Raw genomic sequence first — 22,324 nt, 5'->3', positions numbered from 1 at the left:
TCCTTGGAGATCTGCATAGATAAAGCACAGTGTTGCCCATATGATGCTACATTTACTTAAACAGTGACAGTTATTATTAGCTTTATTCACCATGACTATAATCTGTGTCCAGGGATTGATGGCATTACAGTGTTACTTCCCTCCTATGAAATTACAGTTTGTGGTTAGTTGTGCAATGGCCTCATGTGCATTTGGTTGGCTGGAAGCTGACTTGTTGTTCTTTAGGTTTGACTAGTATTTGTTTCCTGGATTTAGTTTGACAATTTTTATCCTTGTTTCTTTGGTTTCTTTATAAAACTGTTTGCTTGTTTGCTCTTACCAGTGTCTGAGCAGGATTTTTCATTATAAAGAATAATTGCCTTTTATATGTTTACCAAACAGGGTTTTGCTTAAAGTAGTTGATACTGCTAGTTACTTTGGAAGAACCCACATAGGACATGAATAGTGTTCTGCTTTGATGTATTTATCCTTCTTAGACTTCCTCCTATGGTATAGTTATCGTGATCATTGAAGACACCATGGCTGCAGTAATGAATTAGTGATGTGACTTACGACCATTTACTTCTATAGATGGATTTGTCTTCATCCCCTATGAAGTCAAAGAGAATGCCCAAAGACATAACCAAGATCTGCTGGTAGCCATGGATCGTTGTTCTCCTTGGGAATGTGGAAGGCTTTATCTTTAATATAGCATGTACAGCCACATCTGCTGTCTTAATCTAGTATATTATTTATTTTTTAGTTTTTTAGTGTGTGTGTGTGTGTGTGTGTGTGTGTGTGTGTGTGTGTGTGTGTGTGTGTGTTCATGTTTAAGTATAGAAGTACAGGCATATGTCCCATAGTGTGGTGGTCAGAGGACAACCGCAGGGACTCACCTGGGACAGGGTGTTTTTGCTGCATTGCAGCTGCCAGGCAAGCTGGCCAGTGAGCTTCTGGGGACTGTCCTGTCCCAGCCTTCCATCTTGCCATGGGAGCAGTGGGCATATAGACAAGTATGACTGTGCATGCTCTACATGTATTCTAGGGATTTGAATTCAGGGTGTCATGCCTGCATGGCAAATACTTTACCCACGGCGCCATCTCCCCAACCTTAACCTAGAGACTTAAGGCACTTGAAATTGCATGTTCTGTGCCTCGTGTTAAGTATCATTGTGTTTTTAAAATGTTGTTATCAGACTTTGCCATCAAGTCTATCAGATGAGAAAACTTAGTTTTGGAATGCTTAAGTCACTTGCTCAGAGTTCATACAGTGATGGGAGATTTGTGTTGGATCTCAGGACACTTCTGATTCATATAACACTATGTGTTTAGATCATGTCATATTGTATCAGAGTGTAATGTGTGTGTCTGTATAATCTGTCCCTATATATGAAACATCTGTTGTGTGCTAGACAGTCTGCATGCTAGAGGTCGGTCAGCGAGTAAAACCGACGTTGGCATCTGTAGAGTGAATATTTAGTGGGAAAAGAAATAAGGTAAAGACATGAGTTAAAAGGAAAAATTAAGTGGTTTGAACAATAGCAATAACAAAAACATACTGTATGCTGGAGGGGGGCTGTATCTATGAGGCGAGTACCTGGGAACCAGGTAGGCTTGCCGAGGAGTTAAAAGTTGAGCTGATACTTGAACTCATCATTGAAGCAATTTGCAGAATGCATCTTGCAGTATCTGAGGATGTTCTGAATGGGGAAAGACACAGAGAGGGCTGTTCAGATGGCAGCTCACTTGAGGTATTGAGGTGAAGAGGAGCCAGTGCCAGGTTAGGTCAGCTTCACGGGCCATTGTAAATGCTTTTACTATGGCAAAACAAGGGTTTGGGCAGAGGCTTCACAGTCATAGTGCCGAGGCAGAGGGGGCATGCTTTTAGATGTGTCAAAGTGGTTAGGCTAGAGGATGTGGGCAAGGGAGCAGATACAGTAGATAGACTGTAGCGTGTGTGTGTTTTATCAAAGGACCAGTAAAAAGGAAGGTGAGAAGAGGCGGGGCTGATAGATAGCAGGCTTATGGAATGAATGCCAGAGGGAAGGAGCTGGATGCATAGGAGGTGATGATTATAAGTGATGCGCCTGGCATGACACTGGACTTGTGGAGGAGGCACACAGCATGTGACATACCCCAGGAGCATGCAGTCACGGCCCAAGGGTAGAATCATTTGGTGAGCAGTGGAAGGGATCAGCCACTTGTGTATTGAAATCCTCAGGAATTAAGACAGGAGTCTGGGTGAGCGAGATAAGAGTTAGCCGAGAGCTACAGATATCAAACGAGGCAAGTGTGGCCAAGGAAGCAGAATGCCTAAGACTATCCCGGGCAGAGGAGATGGGCTTGGGCACTTTCTGCACATCAGTTCCTCTGGTGCTCACTCAGACTTGAGTTCCGAATTTGCCTTCTCTTTCTTTCCCAAGTGCCTCTAGTTTTAACCTCGTTAGTTAGTCTAATTATTTGACTAGGTCTTCTGGCTCGTTTGGGGTCTTCCTTCCCACATTTTAGGATCATCTTTTGTGCAGTTTCAGTGCCTCTTCGTCATCCTATGGGATGACTTTGATTTTCCGGCCAGGAGGTTGATGTGTGGAAAAGAAAATGACTGTTTTCCCTGCTCAGGGACCCCTCTTCCCCAGTCTGTGCTCCCCTCAGGGAAGGGGGGGGGGTCTCAATTACTTTCTTCTTTGCCTCCTAGTATTGTCTTGGCTTTGGAGGGTTGTTCCTAAGTCTTGATCACTCCTTAACATTAGTGTCCCAAGATACACAGCCACCTCTTCCCAAGCTGTTCCTCTCCTTTTGGAGAACAGTTAGCCTTTCATTTAAGTTCAAACCGCCTCTACCCACCTGCCTTGGCAGGCTGCCAAGTTCTTTACTGCCCAGCACCAGCCAGTGGGTGGGGATCTCTCTTCTCTCTTCCTCTTTCAAGTTGGAACTTAATCATGTTGCATATATACCTTGAACACGTGGCCTAAAGATAATTGTGTACAATATTTTCATAGTGATTTTGTGGGAAATTTTTTTATAGTTTGCAATTTTCTTCTTGTGTCATTGTGTACGTGCTCAAAATGAGATTTGGATTTTGGACTGGGGATGCTCCATTCATAGTGAGGGTCTGTGAGTGACAGCCGTTCGTCCTCCTTAACTTCACTCAGCATTTGTTGTGGTTCCCTGTCCATCCATGGGGTTCCCTGTCCATCCATGGGGTTCGCTGTCCATCCATGGGGTTCGCTGTCCATCCATGGGGTTCCCTGTCCATCCATGGGGTTCCCTGTCCATCCATGGGGTTCCCTGTCCATCCATGGGGTTCCCTGTCCATCTATGTGGTTCCCTGTCCATCCATGGGGTTCCCTGTCCATCTATGTGGTTCACTGTCCATCCATGTGGTTCCCTGTCTATCCATGTGGTTAGCTGCCCGGCACCTGCTTATTTCTGTTCCTTTGGCCTATGCTTATCCAATCTTAAGTTTATTTTCATTCCTCTGAAAATATAATTTGTAGGGATTTCCTACCCCTACCCCCACATCTGTTCTGTGCATCTGGATAGTGGAGGGAAGGAAGGAAGGATTCAGAATCAAGCTTCTGCTGAGTTCCTAAAGGAAGCCGACATCTGTCCTTAGTAACTTAGAAACAGCTGCGTGGTATCTTGCCAGTGAGCTCAGCTCAGACACTGGGACAGAGGTAAGGGTTCGGAAACCCATTGCCGTATGTGCTTGAGGTGACCTAGTGACTCAGCTTGTCCTCTGCTGCTGCTTTCCGACAGAATAGCTGGGCTGTCTCCCGTGGGTGAGAGGAGGAAGCAATCCGATATCAAGAATGCTGGATCACTGCAAGGTGCAGGACATCCCCACAGCCCAGACCTTCTCTGTTGGCTTCTTACCCAGTTCTACTGTGCAGAGCCAGGACCTCACCAAGCAACTCAGCAATTTACCCAAGAGCAGAGCGGCTCAGCAGTGCATGTGTTAACACAGGAATGCAGAATGTCCTTGCCAAGAGGTCCAGCCTGTCATGTCTGCTCATCTGGAAATCCAGTTTAAAAAAAAAAAAAGACTTGCTTTTGAGCTTTGTTATTAAGAACCAGATCCACAGAATTACCCTCTACTAATCCAGTGTAGCAGTAAACTGGACTTTGCTGACTTACATGTGGGGAGCTGATGAGAAACCTAGACATGTTCTAGACCTGAGATTGCCTTACAGAGGAAGGGTGGAATGTCTGCAGGGATGCTGAGCTGGGCAGCAGACCGGACACTAGGGACTGGGCCTCTGGAGGCAAAGGTTTCTCTTTCCTCTCCACCAGGAAATGGCCTCCGTGGTTTGCTCAGTGCTTGGACCCTCCCAGACAATTAACTCCACTGTGCTGAGTCACAAGACGGGACAGGACAAGAGATAAAACACTTTGAAAAGAGGCCACTAGGTTTTTAGCAGCCATTGTGTGTGTGTGTGTGTGTGTGTGTGTGTGTGTGTGTGTGTGTGTGTGTGTGTATTTTGGAAACTTTTCCACATGTGATCTGCTTTTTTGGGGATTAGAGCACAGTTTTCTCGATATTAAATAAGCCAAGTTCATTTGACTTTTCCCATAAATCCATTTTGTGTTTTACACATTTTCAACCAAGTGAGCATTCCCTGCACACTTCATGCTCCACAATGAACCTGAATTTCAGCTTTCAAACTTGCTAGTAAATGCCTTGCATTCTTATAGTGATCTAGGTCATTTCCAATTGTTCCCATACATTTCCTTCTAATACTCCAAACCACCCTTTAATACAGGTAGAAACTGATGAAGGAAGATTTGACTGTTTTAACATTTAAGGCTTTTTCTAGTTCTGTTTTGATTTTGTATGTCACTTGTAACAGCTGCTGGGTACATGCCATTGTCAGGTACCAGCTGACTCGTCCCTCCTAATTAAAATGCGTTCCTGCTGATGTCTTTATCATTACCTCTAATTCCAGCAGTATATTGTAGATTATTGTCGTTAAGGTGACTATTACTATGATGAAACACCATAACCAGAAGCAACTGGGGAAGAAAGGGTATATTTGACTTACATATCCTGAATCACAGTCCATTGAAAAAAGCCAAGGTAGGAACTCAAACCAGGTGGGAACCTGGAGGCAGAAGCTGATGCAGAGGCCATGGAGGGATGCTGCTCACTGGCTTGCTCCTCATGGTTTGCTCAGACTGCTTTTTTATAGAACCCAGGACCGCCAGCCCAGGGATGGCACCACCCACAATTGGCTGGGGCCTCTCACATTAAACACTGCTTTTAAAAATGTGCTCTGTTAGCTGGGCGGTGGTGGCGCACGCCTTTAATCCCAGTACTCGGGAGGCAGAGGCAGGTGGATCTCTGTAAGTTCGAGGCCAGCCTGGACTACCAAGTGAGTTCCAGGAAAAGGCGCAAAGCTACACAGAGAAAGCCTGTTTCGAAAAACCAAAAAAAAAAAAAATGTGCTCTGTGCTTGCCTTTAGCCTGATCTCAAGGAGGCATTTTCACAATTGAGAGTCTCTCTTTCCAAATGATTCTAGCTTTTGTCAAGTTGACATTAAAACTAACCAAGACATGAATGCTACTGAATTCTCCTCAAAGCATGAGTCACGACAGTTAATAAGGATATTCTTAGTGTTCACTTCTGACTCATAAGAGAAAATGACCAACCGCTTGCTTCTGTTAGTGTCCATGTGCTGGCTCTCATTGTCTCCAGGACAAGCTGCTTCTCCATGTTGTTTTTAGTTAATGACAACTGGGAATTGGGTGGTTTCTGTGCAGGAGAGTGCCGAGCAGCTGTGGTTGGAGTGATGAGGTAAATGCCCAGAGTCAGCAGCAGGAAGTGGAATCACATTTCCAAGTCAGGCTGACTCAGGTGCCCTTGCCCGTGGCCTTTCCTGGTAGGTGCAGACTTGTCCGTCCTCTGTGGAGTAAAAGACTGAATCGGAGCATCAGGGTCACACAGGGTTTCACCAACCGTTTTGTTTCTGACATGTCACAATTCTGTCATTCTGGATTCAGTGCTAGAAGACGGTGGTGGTACATTCTGCCCTTGGCTGTTTGGAGGTTATTTGCAGGTGCTCTGTGTGGTCCCCAACAGCCTGTCATACTCCCCTGTCAGACATTTGTAAGAACTCTGCATCCCCCCGGCTGCACCTCTACAGAGCCCTCACCCAGTGAACCTGCAATTGGAAAATAGACACATTTTGTTATGAAGTATTTTTGTTATATCCTCTGGAGGGCAGCACATCCACACGTATTGAACAAGAAGCAACAACAGGAGCCGCTTGTTTTTGATGAAACAATAAAGCCCTTTTGGGTGGAGGTGTTGGAGATACTGTCAGGTTATTGAAAAATGTAGTGTATTCCGTAAAGCCCCCTCCCTGGAAGTAAGCAATAGTACGAACAGTGCAAAATGGCAGACAATAGCAAAAATGATTTATTTATTTCATTCTCATAGAAGTCTTGATTTACATTTTCCTCTTATGTAGTAAATTAGGAATTTCTAGAATTCCTTTTGTAATTTGAAAAGTATTCCTTAATATTTATTCATCATGTTCATCTTTAGTTGAGTCTATTCCAATTGAAATGGAATATCACTGTCCTGTAAACTCCAAAACACCTCAAGACCATAAACTGAAATGGAACCATCAAGAGATGGGGAGGAGCATCGGTTTTTTTCCAGATCACTAGCCTGCTTGCTATCAGCCTAGCAGTGTCTTGCCTTTTCCCTGAAGGCATATTTTTCCCTCAGGTATCTTTGTGTTGCATGATCAGAGTTGTGACAAAGGAATCCCACTAGCCAGTTATCCCCATCACTCTCCAAGAGAAAAAGGTCTGTGGAAGCCATGGGTCACAAAATAACACCATGGTAATAAGTCTTCTACAAAGAAGTTCATCGGCAATGCAGAATAACTGTAATCCAGCTTCTAAATTAACAGTGTAACACTTCAAGCCTGTGCCTCCCAAGCACTAGTAACACATACTTTCTGAAAATTATAGGGGGTCAGCTTGATGCCCAAACATCCTCTGTGGAAAGTTTGCAACATTGTTAAGTCTTTATGCCCAATAGACTTAGTAACATAATTAGTTCTTAGTGCATTCAGGGTTGAGTGGAGCTTGTGAATACAGAATTTAGTTAATGTTTAATAAATCAGAGTGGGGATGTCAGCTTTTCTATTAAAGCATCAAATAGTAAATATTTTAGACTTTTGCAGGCAATGCGCAATTTCCTACAAATTCTTCATTTTGTTGTTTTGTGTTTACTCTTTATATTTAATAGCTATCTTAGCTTGGAAAAGTGTACAAAACCAGATCCTGAGCCCATCAGGGCATTTGATGACCTTGGTACCGGAAGGTAGTGATAGTGGTGTGAAAAATGATGATGCTAGCATTTTGTTAGTTCATAGCCCCACAGGAGACAAAAGCAGGCCAGAGTGGGCCTTGCCATCCCCTGGTGGTGCATGGAACTCACTTGGGGTGCTGGGTCCATGCAGTCTCCGCGCGGCTTCTTTCCATTGCTTGTACAAGTTAGGGACACTTGACTTTTGACTCCTTGGTGTTGACCAAACACTCAGGCCAGGAAATGACCCCTTTCAGTATTTCTATCACACTGAAAAAAATACTAATTCAAAAGCCAGGAAATGACTATTTTAATCCCAGCTCCTTTACCAAAAGCAGTTTCTTGTACATCAGTTATTCTCTATGGCTATCAATGTCTTTGTAAAATGAGATTGAGTCGATATCCCCCCCCCTCCTGTTCCTGTGCCCAGTGCAGTCCCTAGAGGACTGAGTGACAGCGTTGCTGAGAGTGTGGACCAGAGTCTAAGTGTAACCTGTATACAACGGTGGAGAGAATGCATAGGGGAGGAGGAGATAGTTAAAACAGGGCTCTAGGCCAGTTAAGGCAGCCAGCTGGCCCCGTGAACACTTTGGGGGAACACACGGAAAGCACTGTTGTCCTTTTATACATCCTTAATCCTAATGCAGCTATTTATGGCAGACAAAATTGTAAGTAAAGATGGCTTTGAACAATAGACTTCTACCTATGAGACCATTCCAGATGATCCATAGACAAAGGTGGCCAAGAAGGACTGAAGCTATATCTTGGTGGCTAGGTTAGAGTTGGGTCTCTGCCATGGTAAAGCTACAAGTTGATCATGTAAATGTGTGATCAAAGACACCTGCAAGATCAGTGTTGGCAACACTGACCAGGACTAACAGCTTACAGCCAGTCAATGTCATCAGCTAACAAAGCACAAGTCAGATATAGGCAGAGGAGGAGGGAGGCTTCAACATCCCTTAACTTGGTCATGGACAGGGAGGGCATGGCCATCAATCTGGTTGGGCCAGGGGCCATGCATAGAGTGTCCGTGCCCTCCATTGTCTTGGCTGTTGATAGCCTAGAGAAGTAACCAAGCTTAACAGTTGTCCAGTTGCTGCCATAGCCATGTAAAGACTAGACAAGGAAGTTCAAAGGCCTTTTCCTCTCTTGGAAACTCTTCCCTGTCTTGGAACTTTTTCTCACTTTTCCTTAATTCCTGAATTCTCCTTTATAAAACGTGTTTTCACTTGGCATACTCCCAGGAGTGGCCATGTCTTTAATCTTCACTGGAATAAGACGAGGAACAATGTTTGGTGATCATGAGTGTCTGGAAACCTAGGTCCTTGGGTTATGATAGCTTCTGTCACACACAGAATCCCTGAATTATTAATGGTTTTACAATTATAGACCAACCAGCTGTCTTGTAGATTATCCCATAGTCTAAATTGGTCCAATTTCATCCTCATAGTTAATCTTGGGTTAAACATTTTGGCGATATATATATACATATATATATACACACACACATATATATGTATATGTATATATATATATGTATATGTATATATGCTTGTGACTCTCTCACCACATCCTGCATATGGTTCCTAATGCCATTTCATCCCATGTTGGTACTGACTTTGAGCTTTTGTTTTAAACAATACATTTATCAGTGGAAAGGTTATCTCTTAAATATCATCTCTCAGGGATGGCTGAGATTGCTTGTGGTTTTAGCATTCTTTATTTACCCTCACCTGTGTGAATTGTTACACAGATAACTGAAAATCACATTTCTAATTGTGTTATACACTTCTTGTTTCAAGCTGTAATGCTCACTTTATGTTATAGTAAAATATGTCATTGTCATAATTATTGTCCCATAACTTTTATGCTGGTAGATTCAAGTAAAACTTACATGTACTCCTCTCGGGTCAGTCTTTGTAGCACAGGAAAGAGATTACCATTTTGGGTCATGAGCACAGTTTCACACGTCAATGTCCTCATTCAGTTTTCTCTTGGAAAATCAGTCTGTTGCTGTTACTGATTAGACAGAATAAACCATTTACTTTTTCTCTTTTTCAGTTATTATTATCTACCATTATGCCTTTGTTTTTCTTTCTTTTTATCATTTAATTACCTTATTGCTTCTAATGTAATATTTTCTGTGGCTGTACCTTTTCTTACAATTACTCATTGATTTCCTATTATGACAGCCGTGGAAATACAAAGGACTCTGAATCAACTCGGAACCCCTCAAGATTCACCAGAATTGAGGCAACAGCTGTAAGTTCTGTTTCTTGGGGGGGGGGGCTGTTTTGTTTTGTTTTGTTTTTCTTATGAGACAGGGTTTCTCTGTGCAACTACCCTGGCTGTCCTGGAACTCACTCTGTAGACCAGGCTGACCTTGAACTCACAGAGATCCGCCTGCCTCTCCCTCCAGAGCGCTGGGATTAAAGGTGTGTGCCGCCACTGCCCAGTTTGGTTTTGTTGTTGTTTGTTTGTTTTTTAAGACAAAAAAAAAAAGAGAATTTGCTTTTGTGGTGGCTTTTTATTGGAGAAAATGATGGAAAATTAATAAGATAGGAGGATTGCTGAGAATTTAAAACAAGCCTGGGCTACAGAGTAAGTTCCAGACCAGCCTGGGCTACACAGTGAGACTCTGTCTCAAAACTTACACACACACACACACACACACACACACACACACACACACACACACACACACACACAGGCACACACAGAAGTTACATATGTTTCAGTAAAAATTCCAGTAGGAATAATAATAGTACTTTGTGTGTTTTATAGATTTTATAGTATTCTTATCTTTCCTCATCTAAACTTTGTAAAATATGATGTTCACATATAGAACCATTTCTAGTAAGGAAAATCTCTCTTTCAGAGCCTTGGTGATATGCCCAATATCTGCCAGAACCTCTTAAGTCCTCAGAACTTTAATAGCTACAGATTACAGTTCACACACACACACACACACACACACACTCATATACACACACAGGGTCACAGACACATACACGTATACAAACACACAGACACACACACATACACACACGTACACACGTACACATACACACAGCATTGTATGTATCTCCATACAACAATTAGCTGGAACAAAAGTACAAAGACGATATAAAAAGATATATAGTAGAAACTCATGTTTTTTAAAAAGTACCATTTGAAGTATTTGTAGTTGTCTGTAGTTTATGTTTTATTTTCTACAATAGAATGGATGTTGGGGGTGACTCATAGCTAGTACACCATCACTCATTGAAATGCAATGCAATGGAAATACATATTTCCATTTACATACATAGTCACATTATTGTTGTGAAGTTAACAGCGGAAATTCTGAATCCATAGACATGATCATGCAGGTTGCCTTTTGAGAGCTTTGACTCTCCTGTTCCAGAGACTTAGAGAAGCAGGTCTAAGCATGGGCATTTGGTGTTCTAGAGCTGTGAGCTGGCTATTAGTCTTCCTCACTAGCTCTAGACAGGCATCTGCATCTGAGCATCTTTTTATTGTGAGCCTCACTGGCAGTCCATGTGTAACGGAAGAGATGTACAAGGGAGGCCCTGGTGTCGTTCCTAAGCATCCCTTTAATGCAAGATGGTATTGCTGGATATCAAGTTTTTTCATTACAATTCGTACTTTTTTCTTTATAACTTATCTAGGAAAATGCAGGTCTAGGTGTAATTTACCCGTTTGTTGTATTCAGGTCTGTTAATAAGGAAGCCCTGTTAGATCTTCTCCATCAAGTTTAACTACTAGTAAATTTATACTGTCACCGAATCTCCTCCATCTTTGTGTTTGTGGAACATAAGTGTTCATATAAAGAAATAAGACATACAAGATGTACCTCACACCTGGGAACTGGCCAAAAACAAATAGTCCTTCTTCCTCAGATGCCCTCCCAGGGGAGACACAGAGCCGAGCTGTGCACATTGTCACATTCTCAGATGTAAAGGACCAGATAGCCAGCACTGTCCTGACTACATGCCCTTCTCACTGGAGTCATATTCATTGATAGCTAATGATTTTCACTTATCGGTAATAACAATTCATATTTATTTTTCTAAGCGTGGTTATTCTGGGTGAATGAAGACCTTTCTATGTCATAGTTCTTAATATTTATTTAAAAAAAATAGAACCTAAAGATTTGGTTTGGCAGAAGAAATTGACAGCCCGTTCAGAAAACTATGAGTACTTTTATAGTTTATAGTTTGAAACTATGAATACCCAGACAAAACACCAGTTCCACTACAGCCTTTTATTAGGGTTGACACAGAGTGGCAGAGTTCTTCTTTGGCTATGATGTGGTTTTGCCTTCTGTTTCTCCTTTCGTTTTTTCTTTTCACTTTAGGCAGCAGAAGCAGCAGTATACTAACCAACTTGCGAAAGAAACAGATAAGTACATTAAGGAGTTTGGATCGCTGCCTACCACCCCCAGTGAGCAGGTACCGGGCTTTCAGATGCGTGTTTTGATGTCCTGAATGTGAAAGAAATTAAATGCATGGTCGGATCTTTGAACTGTGATGCTACAAAGGAAGTTAGGCGACCAAAATAAAAAAAAATTGTATTTGAGATTAGTTACAAGAACACAAAACTGTATTTAGTTGTTCAGGTAGTGTCATGTGGTTCCATAAAGCAGAAATTATTTCCATGTAGTTGCCCTGACCCATAATTAAGAGCATACTGAGATAATGCCTCCTGTGTAATTGCTTCCTGGCTTTGCAGGGATGTTGCCCCCCCCCTCAACCCCCCACACCCAGCATACATACACACACTCAAGATGTGCCTGGGGGCACAGTTAACTCCTTGCTTACTTACTGCAAGTTATTATATATATATATATATATATATATATATATATATATATATATATGTTTTATTTACCTAAAAGGGGGATTACCTAAAATTAAGGCCTTGATCCACTTATCAGCCACTACAAAAAAGTCTAAGGTGAGAAATCCTGTAGGGCAGGCCTTTCGCCTCAAGACAAAAGTGCAAGCGTTTGAGCCCATTAGAAAGGTGCCCGAGAGTCCATCAGATAGTCTCTGTAACTGGAGACGGAGGGACAATTTTAGGATCAAATAAAGAGCCCAAGAGTGGTGAAGCGACTGTTGCAGATCCCAGTGAGCTTCTCCTTGACCCAGCAGGCTGTCTCTCTCCCTCCCCTCTAGCGCCAAAGAAAGATACAGAAGGACCGATTAGTGGCGGAATTCACGACATCGCTGACAAACTTTCAGAAGGCCCAGCGGCAAGCCGCTGAGAGAGAGAAAGAGTTTGTTGCCCGAGTGAGAGCCAGCTCCAGGGTATCGGTGAGTGTTATGAGCGATGTGGTCAAGGCATGGCATTTGCGTCATCCTGATGTGCAAAGTTGTAGAGGTCTGGGTCACTCTTAAGTCGGTGACTATTTTAAGGATGTCTCCTCAGGTTTTAAGAAGAATAATGTCGTATATTGTTGGAGTTACTCCTTGTGGAGCAATAGCAGAGTACACACTACATAAAAATAGAAAAACCTGTTTGTCAAAGGTTAGAGGTCAAGTCCGGGTGGTCTTTTCATGGCAAGTTGGTTTGAGGCTTGGTGCTCGGGTGTGTGCCAGGCTACGATGATGAACTCAGTGCATGTGCCAAGGGAGTCTGAGAATGAATAGAAGCCTGGAAACGTTTGAGTTAATCTAGTTTTAAATTCTCACAGGATCCACCATTAGTTGGGGTTGCACTCTTTAATGTAGAGTTTCACAATGACATTAAGTATAAGCTAAATTCTATTTATTATTTGGTCCTTGTAAACATCGAATTCTCTCCTTGTCAGTTTAAGATACTATTTTGTCATTACTTAAGCAGAACTTATCGTTCCCTGCTCCAATTGCACATACCCATATGTATGCACACACTCACATGTGCACATACATGAACACATACCCACCCAAAATACCTTCCCTCCTCCCATAGCACACGTACACACCCATATGTATGCACACACATGAACACATACCCACCCAAAATACAGTTAAGCCATCTTAAAGGGAACCATAAGTGTTGTTTACTTTTCCTCATTCTTGCTTTCTTTCTGTCTTCTAACTAAATTATTCAGGGTGGTTTTCCTGAAGACAGCTCAAAAGAAAAGAATCTTGTATCCTGGGAAAGGTAAGAAATTAAAAAAAATAAATAAATCAAAAGATAATTTTTCAAGTATTATATATTATAGTTCATGAAGCAGAAAGAGAGCTTTTATTGTATTATAAAAATAAACAGCTTAATATTTATAAATAAATAGTAAGTTTGGGAAATATTAAATATTTATAAAATATTTATTATGTAATTTGTAACTAGATCACCCAAATAAACTTATTTACATAATTTTAAGAATAAAATACTCTTATGTGAAGTTACCAAGTATACTTTGTAATACTTAAGTGAGTCTAAACTATATATGATGAAACCATGAGTGTAATGAAACTGAGGTAAAATTTGGGTAAAATATCTTTTTATACTTAGAAGTTTTAATTCATTTATTGAGGTTTCTTTGGAGACAAGATCTCACTGTGTTGTCCAGGCTAGCCTGGGATTCACTGTGTAGCCAGGATCGGCCTTCAATTCTAGATCTTTCTGTCTCAGCTTGTCTAGCTTACAGGATTACAGGCATGTACCACCATGCCTGACTTTTTAAACTTTTTCATGTGAACAATATTCTGGTCTTGAGGATAAAAATGTCCCATTTAGTGGATAATAAGTCCTCTTTCTGTATTTGTTTTTATAGCCAAACACAGCCTCAAGTCCAGGTCCAAGATGAAGAAATTACAGAGGATGACCTCCGCCTTATTCATGAGAGAGAGTCTTCAATCCGGCAGCTGGAAGTAAGCCTCACAGCCACACCTCACTGCTGCTCTGTTCTTTGAGCATGTCCACAGACCTGAACAATGCCGGGGAAGAAAACTCTAAGAATATCTGTCAGTTTGGTGAACTTTCTAGTATAGAATTTGGAATAACTCCTGTATAAGAAATGGTGCTATTGGTGCCAGAGTGAGAAGCCATATTCCTGCCACGTTGTTAAATCATTCACAGTTCTCCTTAGTGTTGAGAAAATACCATTCTAGAAATAAACGTCTGTCGGGGGAATCTGGGGAACTAACACCCTTCAGCATACCCACCATGCCTCCATGAGTAAGACTTTTACAGTACCATTAAAAAAAACTATGTTTCCTTTTAGGGTGTCTACTGTAACACAGAGATGAAGGATGTCTTAAGTTGTTGTTCTTGTAGAAGCCACCTGGCCCCTAAGAAGTGGGCTAATAATGGCTACCAGTGGCTACAGTTTATTGGAGGTCTTCCATGTGCCAAGGCACTGTGATAACTGTTAATTTTCACATTCCGTCCCCATAAAAGAGAAACTAAGGCTACGATAGGTGTGCAAACTTCCTTATACAAATAAAAAGTGTCTTTAATTGGGAAAAATAAATAGGTATATATTGAAGAAAAGTAAAGCTATAATTTCTCTATCCAACAAATTTATAATTCGTTTACCCACCAATGACATTTATAATTTCACTCTAGTCTGTTAGATATTCAAATTGATTAATGTAGGGCTTTATATAATATATATTTAATGTTTTAGTCATTGAAATTGTCAAATTGATGGGTGAATTTCTTATTGAAATATAAGAATACTCATATTCTTCTAAGCAAATGTTGCCTGTGACAAGAAAACTTACCAGGTTGGCCTTAGCACCCCATGGCCTTCTGTGTTATAGGTCCTCAATTTCATCCTGCCTCACTTGGTACAGTGAGTGTCACAGATTTACTCTGGACAACTAGTGGCATCCTGAGGCTCTTTTGTTAGGATTGCTTATAGTGGTGTATTTTTCTAATGTTCCCAAAATTAATATATCACTTCTGAATGCATGCTTATATATGTATGAGTGGGGGTAAATTTGTTCCTTTCCTTTTCTTTTGGATTTCCTCATTTGTGGGGATGGGGACCGAATTTCTAATGATGCATAATAATGTGCACTTTTTGTCTTAGGCTGATATTATGGACATTAATGAAATATTTAAAGACTTGGGGATGATGATTCATGAACAAGGAGATGTGATTGGTAAGTCCTGCCGCTGTGGACTGTGAGGTGGGAGCAAGTTACCTGCAGTTCCCCTGCAGAAAAATCTACTTCCTTATTGTCTCTGGGCTCTCTAAAATCAAAGGTGTAGTCTCTACCCTTTGCTGCAATCCTGAGGATAGAGTTTAACCAGGGCCTCCTGCTGCTGGGACCATAAGGCCCCATGTGGTATCCCAGCCTACTCCAGGGCTGCAGTTTCATTCTTATCCAAATCTAGCGCTGTCACACTGAGAACTGGGGGAACTCATGATATTGGTAATTGTGTATGCTGTCCTGTTTTATGGGAAATAGCTATTTGCCTGGTCATTTGTCCTATCAACTACCAAATAGTTTTTGATAGATTCATGTAGCTCATTTAGATGCTAGGAGACTGAGACCCCTGGCATTAAAGCTTTTGGTTTGGGATGTAACGATGAAAAATTTAAAAATAAGTATGGGAGCTGGAGGGAGAGTTCATTGGTAAGAGCTCGTGTGCAAGCATGGGGATCTGAGATCAAAGTCCACAGGAAAGAAAACTGGGTATGGCGATACATGTTCCTAACCCTAGAACTCTGAGGTGCAAAGACAGGATCTCTGAGGTTTGCTCCCTGCAAACTTCAGGTTCAGTGAGAGGCCCTCTCTCAAAGGAGTAAGCTGGAGACTGATAGAGCAGAACACCTGATTTCCTTCTTGGCCTCTGTACACACAGATGCTTGTACCCAAATACACACACACACACACACACACACACACACACACACACACACACACACACAGAGAGAGAGAGAGAGAGAGAGAGAGAGAGAGAGAGAGAGAGAGAGAGAGAGAGAGAGAGAGAGAGAATGGTAGAGATGGCTCATTTAGTAAAATAGCTTGGTACACAAGCCGCGAGGACCTTATTTCAGACCCCTAGCACCTACATAAAAAGATTGAGCATAATGTGGGCTCATGCTACCCTTGTCCTAACCCTAGAACTAAACAGGCAGAAACAAGAACATCCCTGGAGCTCACTGGCCAGTTAAGTCTTGCTGAATTAATGAGCTCCAGATTCAGTGAGAGGCTCAGTCTCAAAAAGTAGTGAGAAAGACATCTGAGGAAGACACCTGAAGTCAACCTCTGGCCTCCACACCCATGTGCACAAGTATGTGCACATGGGACATGTGCATATATACACAGAGTGGTCGATTTGCAGAGAGATCAGGGTATTAGTTAGAAGGGTCCACAGCTGACTAATGCAGTCACCAGCTGTGACACTAAGAGAAATATTAAAAACATCACCAAGTCAGGGCTCACGGTATTCAAGAACTGAAGAAGCTGTGAGATCTTTGAATGTCTGCTACCAAGGAGGGCTAGAAGTAGGTGGCACAATGGCCTTTAAAACTGAGAGTCTCGGCCGGGCGGTGGTGGCGCACGCCTTTAATCCCAGCACTCGGGAGGCAGAGCCAGGCGGATCTCTGTGAGTTCGAGGCCAGCCTGGGCTACCAAGTGAGCTCCAGGAAAGGCGCAAAGCTACACAAAGAAACCCTGTCTCGAAAAACCAAAAAAAAAAAAAAAACTGAGAGTCTCCAGTCCTGCAGGTGGTTAGAACAGAGTGGAAAGGAGGGTGCCACCCTGAAGGCCTATGGGTCCTGGGTGGGGTCTACACTCGACTGCAGTTAGGTCAATGAAAACAGAATGAATTAAAGTTATCAGATTCGTACTGTGAAGTTGGCCACTGTACCAGAGCCTTGGGTTTATGTGAATGATTTGAGGTGGGGTGCATTTGCAGAAACAAACACAAAGCTGGGGAACACTGGGAACTAGCAGGACAGTTCGATGAAATAAACATACAAAGGCCTGAACTCCAGTATTTGGGCCCTTCCTTGGTCCTGAGGAGAGTGTCCTTTGAGAAGCTGAGGTAGCTTTTTTCCTTTGTGATGACGAAAGTCTTTGGGCCAGGGGAGAAGAGGGCTGATCGGTTTTGCACATTGGTGTTGAGACAGTGTAAGCCCTGGGGCTAGAAATTGACAGCAGCTTGTGCTGTCTCTGATCTGGGATTTGCAAAACCAAATTTTGTTGTGTCCAGTAGAACTAGAGAAGATGGTTAAGGTCCTTTGTTTATGCGTTTGCGTATTGGTTGGATTTACATCTTTTCCTTAAATGTCTGCCGAATTAAACTTGATGATTTATTGTTATCACGCCAGTTCGTGTTTAACGATTCTGTTCTGTGTGTGTGCGTTTTTATTTTAAAGACAGCATAGAAGCCAACGTGGAAAGCGCAGAGGTGCATGTCCAGCAGGCCAACCAGCAGCTCGCAAGAGCAGCAGATCACCAGGTAACATTCACTGTAATACATTTTCTTACAACTTGGAGTTTTGACTTGAAGGGGCTGCCTATGCTGACTGTAGAATTCTGATCGGTTTGGGCATGCGTATTCTCACATTGACCCGCAGAGACAGGAAACCATGAGGCTTGCAAGAGATTACTCCTCCATGCTTTTCCCTTGTGGGGGTCCCTGCAAGCATCACGGATGGCAACGGAATAGTCTGGGTAAGGTACAAATGAAACTTGGGTCAGCACACCTTAGCCAGTGCTGCATGAAAAACTTAGTCTGATGCTAAGCAATTTATTTTTCACATACGTAAACACAGTGAAACTTTGGGGAGAAGTATCCAGGTGAGAATTACTGCAGCAAAGCTCTAGGCATGGCTACATCAAAGTGCATCTCTTCAGCAAAGCATCTGTGACCTTCACATAAGAATGAGTTCTAAGGCCGGGAGGCAGTGGTGCACGCCTTTAATCCCAGCACTCGGGAGGCAGAGCCAGGTGGATCTCTGTGAGTTCGAGGCCAGCCTGGTCTACAGAGCGAGCTCCAGGACAGGCACCAAAACTGCACAAAGAAACCCTGTCTCAAAAAAACAAACAACAACAACAACAAAAAGATTGAGTTCTATTGACTAAGAAGCAGTGCTCTGGAGTCTGGGCCTAGGGAGGAAGGGTTTGTAATACGCATAAAGATGGGTTCTATTGACTGACAGACAACGCCCAGAATTCTGGTGGTTACCATGAGGGCTGGCTTTACAGAATAGCCGAGATTACCAGGTATTAACATATCCATTCACATCCTTCTTGATGGAAAACAGTGTCAGTTTTTTCCATTAAAGAGAAAAACAAAATCCATGAATTTTACAGTCCTGGTTTTTCTAGTATTCTCTGTAAGCTGTGCTCTCTACCTCCCATGATGGTCTCCGCTCTGATGTGACAGTGAGAGCCACACATGGAGAGACCTCTTAGGTCACCTTCCCCCTCATTTCCCATTCTTCCTTGTTACTTTTTATTTTTGATTTTTTTCAAGATAGTCTCTCTATGTAGCCCTGGCTGTCCTGGAACTCACCGTGTAGACCAGGCTGACCTCAAACTCAGAGATCGACCTACCTCTGCATCCCAAATGCTGGGGTAAAAGGCAAGTACCACCACCGCCCGACCCACCACATTTCCTTTCCTTGTCAGTGATCTCTAGACCAAGGTGACAAAGGTCCTTGTCCTGGAAAGGTCTCTTCAAAGTCCCTGGGAACTGTGTTAGCTGGGAGTGTCGTTAAATCATCACACACCATGTCAACATGCTGCAGAGACTTTCAATAAATATAAATTTATTTCTCAAGGGAATCTCATTAATATTGGGAGTCCGTATATGTCTGTGAAGTACAAATCATGCTTCAGATACTACACAGATATTAAGGCTTGTGAACTATTAACAGTTGTACAGTATGTAGACCTTTGTTCAGTAAGAATGAGGCCGGACTCTTCTGAACCTCTGAACACCATCACAGGACATCATTTGAGTCCCCTCTTAACACATCAATTTTTTTGTTGTTCTTCATAAGTACCCCTTTCTTGGACCTTGTAACTACAATATTGTGACTTCTTAGATATTTTCAACTGCTTTTTACTTTCCTCTCTAACCTGAAAACCTGAGTGAGCGCCATGTTTTCCACCAGGCAGACCACTGTGTGGTTGGCACCATGTAACACTGCTGCTTTGGGAGGCTGTCCTTTACCCCCATGCCTGGATATTATCAGTCTATCACTTCAACCAGTACCTCTGATTTCTTCCTCACTTCTTTTGTGTTCTTGGGGTTTGAAAGAGAACAGGGGACCTAACCCAGGGCCTCGCATACCAAGCAAATGCTTTCGCAGTGCATGCCTGACATGGTTTCCTCTTTCTTTCTTTTTCTTTCTTTCTTTCTTTCTTTCTTTCTTTCTTTCTTTCTTTCTTTCTTTCTTTCTTTCTTTCTTTCTTTCTTTCTTTCTCTCTCTCTCTCTTTCTTTCTCTCTTTCTCTCTTTCTTTCTTTCATTTATATATGTATTTATTTATTTGTTTATGTGTCTGTCTATCTGCTTATTTACTTTTCATTTATTTGGGGGTAAATTTTATTTATTTATCTTATGTGTATTTTACTGCTCTAAAGATGGTTAAAACTGGGAAAATGGAGCCTAAAAGTGAGGTGGACTAAAGTCTCATGCAATAGCCAACTTGATTCAGAGCATCAAATAGTTCAAACTTGAGGGTTAAGAAGAGTCGCCCGAGCAAAGTGTCCAATCACAAGGACAGGCTGCATGTGGCAAAAAAAAAAAAACATGTTTTTCCATAGAGGCCTATGAACAAATAACAATAGCCTGTTGTAATGAATAATCTAAAGTAAACTCATTCCTGTATGCGACACCTGGGAGGAACATGAAAACACACTCCAAGAAAAATTCCATGTGTTTTGAAGAAACTAAGGTCATACAACTCTTGTTTTCTTGGCATTTTCTCACAAGCACTCAGAATCCCCCTCGCATGATTCCATTCCTGGACAGTGTCCTGACAACGAGTGTTGGTATTTTGCCTGCATATATCTGTGCACCACATGCGTGAGTTATAGATAGTTGTGCACTGTCGTGTGGGCTCTAGGAATTGACCCTGTGTCCTCTGGAAGAGCAGACAGTGCTCTCAACCATCAAGCCATCTCTCCAGGCCCAGTTTCTTCTTTCTTAAGTTTAGCCAGGAAAACTACCAGCAATTAAAAAAAAATGCTCCTTGAATTATAATATTCACTCAAGGAAAATAGTTCTTTTTAAAAAAATAGGTGTTGTCGAGGTTTTTAAGAAGAAAATTTGCAGCCCCAAATCCAAGGGTTCCAACTGTCACTAGAGTGAACTGAGTTTCTCTCAGCCATTATGAATCACCTCACTGACTCTTGTTCTTGCTTCTGCAGCGCAAGTCCAGGAAGACCCTCTGCATCATCATTTTTATCCTCGTTGTCGGAATTGTGATCATCTGTCTCATCGTATTGGGACTGAAAGGCTGAGTCGTGAAGGAGCGGACCACTGCATGACGTTGTCTAGGTTATGTAGGCAGATTCTCGTGATCACTTTCTATTATTATTGTTACCTTAAGGCTGTGGTGTAATGGATGGTCCCATACTTTGTCATTCTTATTGGGAAGGAGCTTCTTTTGGATGCGATCTGGTGTTTTCTAATATGAAGGTTTTTCTAAATACCGTTGCTGGTATGACTTCCATCTTTTTAGTTCAGTGACTGTCAGGTTTTGCTCACAATGTATATGACTTTCGTTTATAATTTATTTATATTGTTTGACTGAGTTTGAGGAATTACGTGATTGGTATGTGTACTCTTACACCTCTGTCACTGTGTAACATGAGCCCAGATTGTGCTATCTTATTTTTTAAAAATTCAAGTTTAAATCTGACTTGTCCAGGAAATATTCTCCATAACAAAACCTTAACATACATGTTTGTGGGACATTTTATCCCCTGTGGTCCCCAGCCATGCAGATCGTTATTGATCTTTCATTATTGGATTACTTTTATCTTCTCTGAATAAAGTCAGTGAACCATTTCCCAATGTGTGTGTATATATGCCTTTGCTGTAGCTTGCACTGTAAAGATCGTAGTATAGATTGTTTTTACATATGGTCTGTTTAATCCGAGGTGTACTAAGGAAAGCATAGTTACTGTGACGTTTGCTGTAACTTGGAGGAAGTATCTGAAAAATCCATACCAATATCCATTCTGTTTAGATGCTAAAGATTCCAATTTCTTCACTGCACTGAACAAGCTTCATACTGTCTGGCTTTGTGTTCCACAGAAAACTGATTAGACGTGTATCTTTGGGTCATCATCCCAAAGTAACTTTCCCACAGTTACAGATTTGGGGCTTAATTTTGACACTTATATTTAGAGTTTATTTAGAGTGCCATTTTTAAATCATCCTTCATTAGAATAAGAATCAGATGTCTGCCAATAAACTCACTTGCCTTTTTAAATCAGTGTTTTAATGCACTAATCCGAATGCTGTAAAGGGGGCTGTCTTAGTTTAACGTTGGTGTTTTATATTGTTCTTATGTAGTAGTTTGCTAGTGGAGGCATTGTTTATTGTGGCAGGCTCTGAAACGTTGAAATGGGAACAAGTGGAATAGTAACTAAATAATTGTATCCTTGCAAGCAGAATAAAGATGATTTCAGAGATGTCTGCTAATGCTGATTCCTGGGACTCTTTCTCTGGAACCTGGGCTTCCCTTACATTTGCTGCTACAGGAGGAGGCAAAGGCCCTGTGGCAGGACATCCTTCATATTTCCGGGCCACCGGTTAACGTTTTAAATTTTAGAGTATCAAATGGGTTATTTACTAATACGTAGAAGTTGCTTGACATCTCAGCAGAACTTTTCTTTTTCTTTTTTTCTGTAAAAGTGATAATAGAAAATGTTTTTGTGAGAGATTGGAACGATGAGGTTTTCTGGTGCCTGAGTCAGACCACTCTCAAGGTTAGAATGGGCAATCCCTGGAGAATTCACGCAAATGCCGCCAGGTCAGTGCCAGCCCCCCAGGCCTGGTCCCGCAAGCTCTTCTCTTCCAGATGACCCCAGCAAGTGCGCTGTCAACCAC

At 42.0% G+C, this 22,324-nt stretch overlaps 1 protein-coding gene across 2 annotated transcripts in view; it reads left to right on the top strand.

The window, feature by feature from the left end:
- Stx7 (syntaxin 7) overlaps nt 1-21,916 on the top strand; it is a 38,505-nt gene extending 16,589 nt beyond the window's left edge. For both annotated transcript variants that reach the window (XM_006986691.4, XM_006986692.4), the window contains exons 3-10: nt 9,494-9,563; nt 11,662-11,755; nt 12,482-12,619; nt 13,399-13,451; nt 14,065-14,161; nt 15,328-15,400; nt 17,629-17,711; nt 20,635-21,916. In XM_006986691.4, coding sequence (XP_006986753.1) covers nt 9,494-9,563; nt 11,662-11,755; nt 12,482-12,619; nt 13,399-13,451; nt 14,065-14,161; nt 15,328-15,400; nt 17,629-17,711; nt 20,635-20,727 — 701 coding nt within the window. In that variant the 3' untranslated portion in view covers nt 20,728-21,916. The remainder of the gene's footprint in view (nt 1-9,493; nt 9,564-11,661; nt 11,756-12,481; nt 12,620-13,398; nt 13,452-14,064; nt 14,162-15,327; nt 15,401-17,628; nt 17,712-20,634) is intronic.
- Nucleotides 21,917-22,324: the final 408 nt, after the last annotated feature.

The sequence above is a fragment of the Peromyscus maniculatus genome, chromosome 16, assembly GCF_049852395.1.
Source record: "Peromyscus maniculatus bairdii isolate BWxNUB_F1_BW_parent chromosome 16, HU_Pman_BW_mat_3.1, whole genome shotgun sequence".
Classification (NCBI taxonomy): Eukaryota; Metazoa; Chordata; class Mammalia; order Rodentia; family Cricetidae; genus Peromyscus; species Peromyscus maniculatus.
This window is presented reverse-complemented; position numbering and strand designations above follow the sequence as displayed.